This window comes from Cyprinodon variegatus, unplaced genomic scaffold (assembly GCF_000732505.1).
Source record: "Cyprinodon variegatus isolate N-32 unplaced genomic scaffold, C_variegatus-1.0 Scaffold293, whole genome shotgun sequence".
Lineage (NCBI taxonomy): Eukaryota > Metazoa > Chordata > Actinopteri > Cyprinodontiformes > Cyprinodontidae > Cyprinodon > Cyprinodon variegatus.
In genome coordinates, this window is record NW_015150746.1 from 538317 (window position 1) to 551067 (window position 12751).

Consider the following 12751-nt stretch of genomic DNA (forward strand, 5'->3'; position numbering starts at 1 on the left):
AATTCAGTTTATTTATATAGCGCCAAATTCACAACACGTCATCTCAAGGCACTTTACAGTTCAACCAGATCATACAGTCAAATTGATACAAAGTTTTCTATCTAAGGAAAACCAGTTGATTGCATCGACTCATTGACTCAAATACAATCCTTCACATTAAGCATGCTTGTAGCGACAGTGGAGAGGAAAAACTCCCTTTTAACAGGAAGAAACCTCCAGCAGAACCAGGCTCAGTGTGAGCGGCCATCTGCCGAGGCCGACTGGGCTTCAAGGAGACACAAGCAGAGACACAAAAAGCAGCTGTAAAAGGCGAAAGGAAGTTGTGAAAGATGTTGCACCACAGAATTGCACAATAAGCTGATTTCTTTACTTTGGAAGATTCTCACACCGATTATACTGGGAGAGATTGCGGTTCTGACCAGGTGATTGTCGCTTTCTTTTCCTTTATGGTAAAAATGTAATTTTGTTATTTTCTACCCCTTAAAATGTCATTTTATGGGGTAGAAATTTTTTTAAATCTAATGAACCTGAACATTGAATGACTGTATGATAGATCCCCCGTGTTTTCCTTACAGAGATAAACAGCTACAAGGTGCAGGCACACATTTAGTTACTAAATGGAGACTGGCTGAGTTAGTCAAGCATTACCAGTAAGGAATGTAATATGATATGATCAGAAAGACAGAGCAGGTGTGTTTCATCAAGTTTTCGTGTTCATAATGTTTCTCCGTTTAGATTTTATTACTTAGACTTTAGACTTTACACAGCAGAATATTTATAGTTATCACACACCTGTTCATAAAAAGCTTTGAGACAGAGAGACATACAGACTTTGACCTCCAGACAACTACAGAGAGCTATTTAATCTCTGACTGGATAAAACATAGAGCAGTGAAGAACATTCTCAGATGTGGCTGCCAATATTAATACACATTATTTAGGAAGTCAAAAACAAGCCAGAACACCTTCAGTAGATGCTGCTTTACTTCCTTAGTTAAGGTCAGAGTTCAATGATAAACATTGCTGCTTCAGATGGCACTATTAATCTGGAGAATTATGTGACTTTTTTTTACAAAGATCAGATTGGTCGGTAAAGTTTTTTTTTTTTCTAAATTAACACTCAATATAATTAAATTTGTCTTTTTGTTCAGACAATCATTGTCTAATCTTGATATTTGTGGCTTAGTTATTATTGACTTAAAATGAAATAAGCAAAAAATAAAGCTTTAATGACCTCACAGATGGAATTACCTCCTCGACCAACTCTGTTTGACTTCCATGGCGTCTCCATGACCAGATACTTCACAGACAACTGGGACAATATTCAGCACTTTGAGGCGAGGCCGGATGATATTCTAATAGCAACTTACCCTAAAGCAGGTGAGCTCAGATACACAGAACCTTTACCCCGATTTAACTTTGTTAACTGAGCTCGTGTTTCTATTGCAGGAACCACCTGGGTTTCTTACATCCTGGATCTTCTCTACTTTGGGGACACAGTTTCCAACTCTCGTTCTTCTGTTCCTCTGCATGAGAAAATTCCTTTCCTGGAGATCTGTGTACCTCATCGACCTACAGGTTAAGTGCTTCAGGCCTTCCCACTCAGTAACACTGGCCTTTAAAAGTTTTTTTTTTTAGATTTTATCATCCTGCCACAACGGCTCACCTTTGCAGCTTCTTTTTAATCTTTCAGTTATTCGCCTGACCGTTGATATAGACAATATTAGGCCAGTAGCAATTCCTAGGATTTCCTGAGCTTTGAAGCTCCACACACATCCGTTGTTTATTAAAAGGCAAGAAGCTAAAATAAGCTGAATGTTTTGTTAAACGAGAAGAGTTCCCTGCTGTGGCAACCACATTGAGTCAACTACAATATCCCCTCTTTACTTTCCACCTGCGCTGTATAAGTTAAATAAAAGCTTAAACCATAGGTCAGGTAGTGTAAGAAAAAGGATATACGGTATATAAAACCTGTGAGATACTAGATCTTAAATGAAATGATACAGCAATGTACACATCATATGAATTCAAATTATAAATCAATAAATTGATATGAAATTTCCCCATAACTCAACATCATAAATCTCAAAAACAATTTCTATTTTCAAGTTAAAATGTAAAGGGTACCTGGAAAATAAGAGGAATATATAGGAATAAATGTACTTCAACTGATGATTTTTTTGGTGATTTAATCCATCAGTAATGACATATTATCTTATTTTAAGACCATGTACATAGCTTCACTATGTAACAATATTTGTGGAGGACAGTGTATATTTGCAAGGTCAATTAACTAAATAGTTAGCATCTGAAACATTATGCAATGTTATTTACTGATGTACTGCTTGTACCCTACAGCAAGCCTCTGATATAGACTAAGTAAAAAGTCCCCACTCCTCACTTTGTGAGATATTTAAGAGCTTTGCTGCATGTATGATCAGTTTCATTGCCTTACTTGTTTTTATGAGGGAAATCTTTAATACAGAGGACCTGAGTTCAACTCCCTGTTGCATGAGGAAGGAGCGTATAGTGGAAAATCTCTGTGCAAGTTACAATGACTTCTTTAGGAGGGATTTCATATTCTTCTGAGGCCTCTTTGAGTCCCTTACCCAGCTCACAAATTCTAAGGATATAGGGAATTATTAAGTCTCAACCCTCTGTTGAATTACTTAATTAATGAGCACACCAAGTGAAATACTGTATGTCTGGCTTAGAAATATGATTGTCAATCTGAAAGGGGAGTAAAAAGGTTTAATAATGCAAATCTAACATGAAAGGCTACATTCGGTTTCATAATTTATTTCTCTCCCGAAACTGCATTATAAAACTATTAGTTTGTTTGTTTCTTTGTTTTTCATTGGTTCTTTATATTTATATATGGATTATTGTTTGTAAAGCACTGGTCACAGCAAGTGGTCTGATTTTAGTCACCTATTATTTTAATAAGAGCTTTAAAGAATGATTCACTGTTTTTTAGCAAATTAATACATATTAACACTTTGTACTTCCAATTTTTAATAATTTAGTGTATTAATTAAGTTGAATCTTTGTTTTGATCTGTCTGTCCAACAAATTGTTTAAAGACTCAGTTTTATTTTTTAAATAAGCCGTTGTGAACTGCAGAATCTAAACATATCTGATTATGCACATAATTAGCTGAAACATCTCCTACTCCATATAAAGGTAAAGATTTGGCAGACCAGCTCCCTACTTCTCCACGTCTCATTAAAACACACCTACCAGTTCAGTTTGTGCCTAAATCCTTCTGGGAGCAGCGCAGTAGGGTAAAACACCCACTCTTGCACTATATGTACATCATTTGTAAAAAAAAAAAAAAAAAAAAAAAAACAGAGATAAAGCTAATTTGTTGTTCTTACTTTACCAGATTGTATATGTGGCACGTAATGCAAAAGACAGTGCAGTTTCCTATTTTCATTTTGGACGCATGAATCATATCCAGCCAGAACCAGGGGAGTGGAGCTGCTTTCTGCAAAACTTCATGCAGGAAAAGAGTAAGGATACTAGGGTAACGAAATGAAAATGTAATTTAATTTCTTTTCGATATATTTTTGGAAAATATATTGTTCTGTGCTTCCAGTGGTGTTTGGATCATGGTATCAGCATGTGACGGCATGGTGGGAGAAGAAGCAGACTTATTCTAATATTCACTACATGTTCTATGAGGACTTGATTGAGGTGAGAGGAAATGTGCGTAATACATAAGCTAGTCCTATAGTTAGAAAATAACTGACCTTTTTAATTCACAAAAAATAAAAAATAAAAAATTTTGGTTGGTGAGAATATGTTTAGTATGCTCGTTTCTATTTTCATTGTTTGTTGGAATATTACTAATATCTTTAAATTACGGGTGTGAAAAGTCGTGTGAATCTGATTCAGCAAAAAAATTGCAATTTTTTTACTTTAGCCATTTATCATTTGGAAAACAGTGCAGTAATGAATTTGTAGTCCAAACAGGACACAATAACTGGTCAATTACTTCACCTATAGTTGGTTAAATTTGTTTCCCTTAAAAAAAGCAAACAAAAAAAAATCCAACACACAGCTTTTCTACCTACATTAAAATATTTCATCCCTTAAATCACTGCACTAATATGTGCTTGTAAGATTTTTCCGTCTGTAATGCACTGCACTGATTTTTGATCTCAACATATATTTCAGAGCATGCAAAGACAACCATTTATTTTTCTTAATTTTTAACTATCATATTAATTTCCAACAAAATTCTGCTTCCTAAATCAATACCCAAATTTACCATCTCTGTATTGTTTTTCTCTTTTTCTCCAACTGTACCTTGGCTTCAATTTCTTATTTTTATTAACATGTAGTAGTCTGCATAATTTGTTTTTTAATAATTCATAGGACTCCAGAAAAGAAATCAACAGACTGTGTTCGTTTCTGGGCTTGTCTCCGACAGCTCAGCAGAGGGAACATGTCAGATCTAAGGTGACATTTGAAACTATGAAAGAAAACAAAATAACCAACTACTCCACTGTCCCAACGATGAACCACAGTGTATGTCCTTTCATGAGGAAAGGTTTGTGAAAGGATTTAAAGAAAAAGTCCAATCCAATTTGATTAGCTTCAGCTGAATTTATGATTGATTTAATCCTTTATTATTTACAGGAACTGTAGGAGACTGGAAGAACCATTTCACCGTATCCCAGAATGAACAGTTTGACGAAGACTACAAGAACAAAATGAAGAACACTGCTCTGTTCTTTCGAACTGAAATATAAGGATCCTGTGTTATGTCACAAAACATCCCAACTGGAAGAAAATCAAAGGATCAAATCTCACCTGTGACATTTCTGTGTAGTTTGGACATTTTTTTATGTATATGCTTTGGTTTACTTTTACAGTCTAAAAAAACATGAAGGCTTTTTAAATACTGTAAATAGCTCCATTGTATGAAAGACATGGTTATCTCAACTCTGATTGTCTCTAGTTTGACCCTGTGAAGAACTGATCTCTTCATTTAATGACTGTCGACTGTCCAGGCCTGGAAGGGATAATTTTTGTCCAGAAGAGGTTGTTTAAAAGACATGAAACACAATTAACCAGTGGAAAACATTGCTGTGTGACGAATGTAAACCATTTAAAATGTGGAATAACATGCCTTTCAATGTCCCCTAATGTGAAGTAGATATCATAATAATAAGACGAATAATTACTACTGTTTTTACAAAGAGAGGCTTAACTGTCATGTCTTGGTTTATAGGAGGGCCCTGAGTACAGAGGCTAAACTGAAAAAACAGTGTTCTTTAATAAAACATAATAAAAAGACAGAAGAATCTGGGAGAAACTACTGGGGCAGATGTGGAAAGACAACCCATGAGCTGAGCTGAAACACAAATAAACCATAAGCCTTGGGGTAATCCGAGATCTAAGATAAAAATAAAATACAAATGTAGAAAGAACAGAACACAAAAGTAAACTTAAGAAGCTAACAGCAAAAAAAAAAAAAAACTGGTAGAACATAAACTGAAGATAAGATAATACTCAAAGCCCAAACACCTGCAGACTTCTGCAGGCTGAGATTCTCATCAGTTCAGCTACAGATTGTGTCACTCTTTTTAAATAGGTGCAATGTTTTATTTGAGGATGCCAACTTGTTCTGCAGTGATTATGGACTTGATGTTTCTGGAAGACACAGATTTTTCTGGTAAAGATCTAACAACTTTTCAATGGAGCTTCACCACATTGGCCCTTGAGCAGAACACTTTTTTTAAGAAGGTGGTCTTCTTATGATTGCCTGTTTGCTGAAAGCCGGAAATTTATTAGAGAGATGAGTCCACTCAGACACAAGGCATGATATTGTAATGATCTGGAACAGGGTAAGAATGGATGTGAAAGAGAGAATTTCAGCTGTTTCGCACCGCTTGTCCTTTGACCCAAAAATCTCAGACGATCAACTTGAGACCTTTTTACACAAGGATCTAAAACCATAAGAGTCTAATCTGTTTAATATTATGAGTACTTGACATTTATGTTTTGTGCATTGCAATTACATCATATTCATTGTCCAACCTGGTACTGCTGCAAATATGTTATTTATTTTAATAAAAATGTGTTGTTCTGTCCAACTTGCTGTGTTGGGACTTCAAATGAAAGTGTGAAACAAGCTGATATTCATGGTCAAACAGCTATCTCTGTAAAAAAAAAAAAAAAAAAAAGAGAGAGAGAGATCCATTGGCATGTGCTCAAGCCAATTCCCAAAGAAAATTCAAGGAGGTTGATAAAACAGATAAAACATTTGGTTGGATAATATTTTATTAAATGTAATGTAGTTAATTGGTTATTACATAGTTCATGTAGCCCGGAACAAAAACAATGAAAAACAAACACATACTTTTGTCAAAACTGTGTTTTGCTGGACATATTTATGGTCTGTAAAAATATGCTCCAGAGAAACATACCTTTAAACAGTGAGATAACAAATGAAAAAGGATGGGGCTTAGATAAGAAGCTGACTTTGCACTGTTTATGTTAGCCACACGCAGATAGGCAATCATTCAGGTAAGCTAATGCACTGTTCCTTATTAAACATTTTTCTTTTGAACTGTTCAGAAGCTGTATATATATATATATATATATATATATATATATATATATATATATATATATATATATATATATATATATATATATAACATACTATAAGATGATTAAAGTTACACTTTTTTAGTAGATTGTATTTGTATTTGTATGTCAAGTGTGCATGGTTTATCGTGCCTTTTAATGGTTTTTCATGGGTCCCTGCATGTCAATCTAACTACTAATAATAGAGACAAGATTTTTTATTTTTTTTTAACACTTTACTCTTCTTTATTTTTATTATCTTCTATTTTCTCTTCTGATGACCATATCTTAAGTTTTTTTGAATTGTGGTTAATCTGGAAGAGTTCTTTTTCAGTCAATTTCTCTTTCAACTTATTTTTATAGAAGTATGATAAGCAGGCATGAAAATGAGCACTTCTATACCTTCAAATTGCATTAAGGTATAGAAGAGTTAGTCAACAGGCTTTTTTTTCTGTCAGAGCAGTAACAAGACTGCAGTTTCATTTTGCTGTTTTTTTTCACTAGTAAGGACATTATCTGCACACACATTATCTGCACACACATTTATGGCATTTATGGACATTTATGGACATTTATGGCATTTTTTAAATATTAGGATATTAAGAAACAGAAAGCGCTCGCACCTCCAGCTCTAATCCGGGTATAATATTTTATGGGTTGTAAAAAACTTAAAAACAGGCTAATTTAAATACCTGCCTTGCTCTGACAGTGCACTTTTTTCCTGTTTATTTGGTTGATTCATTTTTATTAATTTAGGTGTCTTACAAGATTTTCTCTACCGTTTTTCAGGTCAGATTCTTTCAGCTGTGGTTTGATTTGTTTTATGTGCAGAAAAAAGTTTTGCCTTACCTGAAAAAGTTAAATTAAACACCCAGCAGATGGAGTTGCCACCACGACCTACTTTGTTTGACTTCCATGGAGTCTCCATGACCAAATACTTCACTGATAACTGGGTTAACATACAGAGCTTTAAAGCGAGGCCAGATGATATTGTGCTGGTGAGCTATCCAAAAGCAGGTGGGTGTTTCAATACACCATTGGAGTTTAAATTTGCTACAGTTTATGATATAAATTTATTTATTTTGTACTTCTAAGGAAACACATGGGTCTCTTACATCTTGGACCTCTTGTACTTTGGCAAGACATCACCTAACCGACAAAACTCTGTTCCACTTCATGAAAGAGTGCCGTTTCTGGAGATCAGCATACCTGGATTCCCCTCTGGTAAATTCATCTAAAAAGGTGACTTTAAATTCTGAAATTTTCAATAGAAAATGTTTTATTTTTTGTTTTTGTACCAGGAGTGGATGAGCTGAATTCATTAAACATTTTTCCACGGATTATCAAGACGCACTTGCCAGTCCAGTTTCTTCCCCAATCCTTCTGGGAACAAAACTCCAAGGTTTGTTGTTTTGCAGATAAAAATCCCTCTATATTTTATTGCATCCTTTGGTGACAATATGTAAAAAACCCACTATGAGAGATATCTTTTATGTAAAAAATGGGACAACACCTAGTCTTCTCCTTTAATATTTTGCAAAGTTATAGCCAACAGGAAGAAGGATTTTCGTCCATTTTGCACAATCGCTCCCAGATTGTCCAAAGTCCATGGTCCTCCAGTGCTCCCTTCACTTAGGCACACCCAAAGCTTTTCTTTATGACTTACTGTGTACTACTGGGTACTAAGATAGAATACTGATTAGGGTACTTTGGATTTATATATGATATAATTCAACAATTTAGAGTATTTTAAGGAGTTCATGCTGCATGTATGAAGAATTTCCTATGCTTGGGGTGTCAGGGTTGGTGTATGTTGGTGTATGTTGTAGCAGACCAAAATGTAGAGTAGAAGAGGTAGAGATTACAACAATTACAAAATCCATAGTCCAGAACTGATCAACAAGCAGGTGTAGACAGAGTAACTAGAAGGAGCTAAGGAGAAAAGGAAAGGACACTAGGGGGCAACATAGAATAACCAGAAACAACAGCATAAAACTAATGACTAAAAAATAAGGTATGACCAAGGGAAAAACTAGAGGATACGGAAGGGACTGGAGATTACTGAAGCCATGGAAAACCTAACCTAAAGATAAGAAAAAGAATAAATATAATTAAAACTAGACCAAGTAATAAATAATACCAAAAATGTTGAAGATAAGAGATAACCATGAGAGAAAAACTAAGAATAATAAAAAAAATTATCTAAATCTAGACAACACAGAATACACACAAAATAAAAACTTAAACAGAAACAAAAGGTCCAAAATGTAAGATAATACCATGGGATAAAAAAATAAATAAGCAGCCAACATTACATGTTCTCCACCCAGTTGGGCTTCCTTATGTGAATTTCTGAGTTTCCCAGGATGACATTAAAATGGGCGACCCCAATAACGACCAATAGGAAAACAAATATTGCCAGGTGTGTCCTTAACATATTTTCAACTGTTTCTGGTGAAAACAAGTACAGGGTAGCGTCCCTGATGTTTCCCTGCCTGGTCCTGTGAGGTGCAGCACAGTATTTTAACCTAGCCCATCTAATTTTCTCATTTAATTGATTAAAGGGGAGTAGAGAGAAGATAATATCACTGCCACTGATTCAAGCATACTTCAAATTGAGCATTAGGTGTTTTTCCAACTATTTATCTATAGTACCATGACAACTTTGGACTGCTTCTTGCTCAAATGTCAATAAGAACGTTAATCTAAACAAAGCACTGTCAAGACTCAGACAGTGGAACAGTGGGATTACTCAAAAGCGTTTATCAAAATAAACAGGCGGATTGGAGTAGCTATTGCTAAGGCGGCTGAGGCAGGAAACTCGGCAGGAGAGAAACGCAGGTTAGTGACCACGTATATCTAATGGAGGAAGATTATTAACATGAGTCACTAACCTGGTTTACAAGTTCAGTCCATAGCCATAGCAGGAGGTAGGATCCAGCCGGTAGGCTGCCAATGAGATGCGGTGGGCACATATCCCAGATACTGCAGGCCTGCAGAACATGCAGGAGTCCGAAGCCAGGTCAGGTAGAGATCAGAACATAAACAAGCTGGCTCAGAGGTCCAGGACTCCAAAGCCAGGTCAGGAAAACGGATCAGAACAGGAATGTGCAGGTTCAGAGGTCCAAGAGCCCAAAGTCATCAGTGCCAAGATCACCAAGCTCACCATTCCTATTTAATGGGAATGGTGCCTCTAACAAATTCCAGTTTTTGCTAATATACATCTGTAATAGCAGAAAAGAAAGTGTTTTTTTCTAGGATGCTTGCCAAACATCCTGTTGGCTCTTGAACAGCATTTAAAAATTGTTTACATGAACATCCATAAGATGCCACAGACTGTTCTTGTTCTTCACAAGAGAGCTGTGGAGGCCTGCCTTCCTGCAGTGCAGGGTGGCAGGCTAAACCTGCGACAAACCTTCAAATTTTGAAGAGTGGCAAGCAGAGATGGTTCTCTATGCTATCTTTAAACAGACATAGTAAATTTACTTTGTAGAAAAATTATTGTCATTTTCATACTTTAATGTTAGAGTTTGATTTTTCTCCACTTATCAAATGTAGACATATTAAAGGTTGAATATCTATATGCCACTACAAAAGATGCTATGTTTGTTCAACACACCCCTGTATACAGCAACAGTCTTTATTCCCTGTATTTCTTTTTTTTAACTACAGATAATCTATGTAGCTCGCAATGCAAAGGATTCAGCTGTTTCATACTTTCATTTTGATCGCATGAATAAAGCCCAACCAGAGCCTGGTGATTGGGGCAGTTACCTGCAGAGATTCATGGATGGCAAAAGTAAGTTAACAAACTAAAGAATAACTGGAAATATAAATATAACTTTGCTGCTTTTGATTCGACTCTCTTTCACCTTTCAGTGGTGTTTGGTTCCTGGTATGACCATGTGGAAGGCTGGTGGGAGAAGAGAAAGACCTCTTCTAATATCCTGTATTTGTTCTATGAGGATCTAATCGAGGTGGGTGGTTAGGCCTCATTTTTTCAGAATGAATATACAAGCACAGCGTTGGAGTGACATTCTTTGGTAGGATACTGAACGAGAAATCAGCCGGCTTTGCTCCTTCCTGGAACTATCTCCCTGCGCAGACCTGAAGAAAGAAGTAACAGAAAAGTCTAACTTCAACAACATGAAGCACGACAAAATGGCCAATGGCTCGGCGGATGAAGTCTTTGATTTTAAGATCTCCCCTTTCATGCGCAAAGGTCAGATCTAAGTTCCTACCAGTCTCAAAAGCTTTTCCAAAAGTGGATTTTGAAATACTAAAATCTCCAGTTTTTAATGCAATACATTGTTCTCAATGATACTGGGTGCATGGCAATTGGAATGCTGCATAATTTTAATGGTGTTCATTAAGGGATGCAGAATTTTTTGATTTTCACAAATAATTTCTTTGATCAGTTTTGATATATCAGAATGTAACATGTTCATCCAAATTGATTTTAGGGGATTCAGTTCAAAGATCCTGGGAATAAACAAGATTGTTGTCACATCTGTAAGCTAGGGCTTTAGCCAAAGCATACAAATGTGAGCATGTCTCATTAGAACAGGCAAATTTAGTAATTACAGTAATTTGTATTGATGGCGAGTGTAAACTGGAAAAAAAAAACTGTATACTAAAAATCAATCAGAAGGTTTTGCAGCAAACTAATTCTTAAAGTATTACTTTTTTAAAGTTAAAATATACAGGGTTTATCATCCATCTAAGGTGGAAATAATTATGACATTATCATAGTTACATGTGTAATTATGAAAATGTCTAGGAGTATACATTTTTGAGATCCGGTGTATGCAGGGGAAAAAGTAATCAATAAATCTGAAAATAGTAATATCATGCTGTTGTCATTTTGCTGTTTCTTCCTTTTCAGGAAAGGTTGGTGACTGGAAGAATCACTTCACTGTTAAACAGGATGAAGAGTTTAATGAGGACTATGAGAGGAAGATGAAAAATACTGATCTTCTCTTTCGCATGGTTCTATAGCTAATCTACACTGCAAAATAAATGTCTGAACACAAATAAAAACAATCATACCCATTTGAAGATGCTTTGTTTTTATTTAACTCCAGATATGAAAAGCAGCAGATAATACAGGAAGAAAAAAAAAATCATGAGCAAAGTAAACAGGATACATGACAATTATTTTCTATGGCACATACTGCTTCATGGGACAACCCTGAGGGAGGAGGAGGCCAATAGTAAAATAAGTTCTTATACAGTGAAATAAGACCGGCTCACTGGAATGTCAACAGCAACAAAAAGCTGTAAACAAAAAAACTCAAAAAACATCTCACATCAGTGGGAGGTTCTGCAGGTCAAAAGTAACCAGGAAACTAGTTTTACGGAGGAAAAAAGGCATCGGTAACTACATTTTATGACAAATATGTTTCTTATTTCATTAAAATCAGTATTTTTTCTAACAATGTACATATTCAAAATGCAGTGACTAAACAGAAACATTTTAATATGAAATAACAGACTGCACATGGCTCAACAAACAAGTTTTTTAATAACAAAAACATAGAAAGAACCTAAATCCAACAGATTTATATCATTATTTATAGACATGTATATTTTAAAACCTTCCCTAACATAACAATGCAGGGCTCAGGAGGTCCTTTAAATATCTCAGTTCAGCCAAGTTTACCTCACAACTTTCTCCTCGTCATCAGCACAGCTCATGAGCTGCATCCACACTCAGGTTGGAATCCTTTTTTAACTCATGTTTAAAGTTATAAATCAAGCTTTTTTTTTACCCTTTAAAATTAGTTTCCAACACTCAGATGAATGCATGTAGGGAAAATCCTGTCTTTAAAAGTATTTTTCCACAAACTTTTATTAGAACACTTAATAGATGTACACTTTTGAAGACATATTGACAAAACAAAGCCAAAAATAAAGAGTAAGCTTATTTTTCTTAATCTGGCTTTCTTTATACCCCAAATTGTCTTGAGGTTCAACACCAGATGAACGCTTTCAGTCAAAGAACAAACTTTATTATTATATGCAGATACTTTTTAAATAGTTGAATTAAAATTAGATATAATTTGAAAAGCTAGGCGTTTATTGACTTATTGAATTTTTTAATAACCTTGATTTACAGTAATTATACTGTAAGAAAGTTGCCAAAGTGGGT

General features: G+C 35.2%; 2 protein-coding genes across 2 annotated transcripts; both read left to right on the forward strand.

Moving 5' to 3' along the window:
- Positions 1 to 1241: 1241 nt before the first annotated feature.
- Positions 1242 to 5253, forward strand: LOC107090398 (cytosolic sulfotransferase 2-like). Its single transcript, XM_015383754.1, has 7 exons — positions 1242 to 1380; positions 1450 to 1578; positions 3184 to 3284; positions 3386 to 3512; positions 3599 to 3696; positions 4381 to 4555; positions 4645 to 5253. The coding sequence occupies exons 1-7, from the start codon at positions 1242 to 1244 to the stop codon at positions 4755 to 4757; spliced, it is 882 nt and encodes a 293-aa protein (XP_015239240.1). The 3' UTR covers positions 4758 to 5253.
- A 2213-nt stretch (positions 5254 to 7466) lies between these two features.
- LOC107090399 (cytosolic sulfotransferase 2-like) lies at positions 7467 to 11609 on the forward strand. Its single transcript, XM_015383755.1, has 7 exons — positions 7467 to 7617; positions 7696 to 7824; positions 7902 to 8002; positions 10273 to 10399; positions 10480 to 10577; positions 10648 to 10822; positions 11486 to 11609. The coding sequence occupies exons 1-7, from the start codon at positions 7479 to 7481 to the stop codon at positions 11596 to 11598; spliced, it is 882 nt and encodes a 293-aa protein (XP_015239241.1). The 5' UTR covers positions 7467 to 7478; the 3' UTR covers positions 11599 to 11609.
- Positions 11610 to 12751: the final 1142 nt, after the last annotated feature.

Bases quoted from the DNA above. Each gene is read 5' to 3' on its own strand.
- LOC107090399 (XM_015383755.1), top strand. From the start codon at position 7,479: ATGGAGTTGCCACCACGACCTACTTTGTTTGACTTCCATGGAGTCTCC. The intron at 8,003-10,272 runs GTTTGTTGTTTT...TTTTAACTACAG, and splicing joins TCTGGGAACAAAACTCCAAG to ATAATCTATGTAGCTCGCAA. The intron at 10,578-10,647 runs GTGGGTGGTTAG...ATTCTTTGGTAG, and splicing joins TCTATGAGGATCTAATCGAG to GATACTGAACGAGAAATCAG.
- LOC107090398 (XM_015383754.1), top strand. From the start codon at position 1,242: ATGGAATTACCTCCTCGACCAACTCTGTTTGACTTCCATGGCGTCTCC. The intron at 1,381-1,449 runs GTGAGCTCAGAT...TTTCTATTGCAG, and splicing joins AGCAACTTACCCTAAAGCAG to GAACCACCTGGGTTTCTTAC. The intron at 3,697-4,380 runs GTGAGAGGAAAT...AATAATTCATAG, and splicing joins TCTATGAGGACTTGATTGAG to GACTCCAGAAAAGAAATCAA.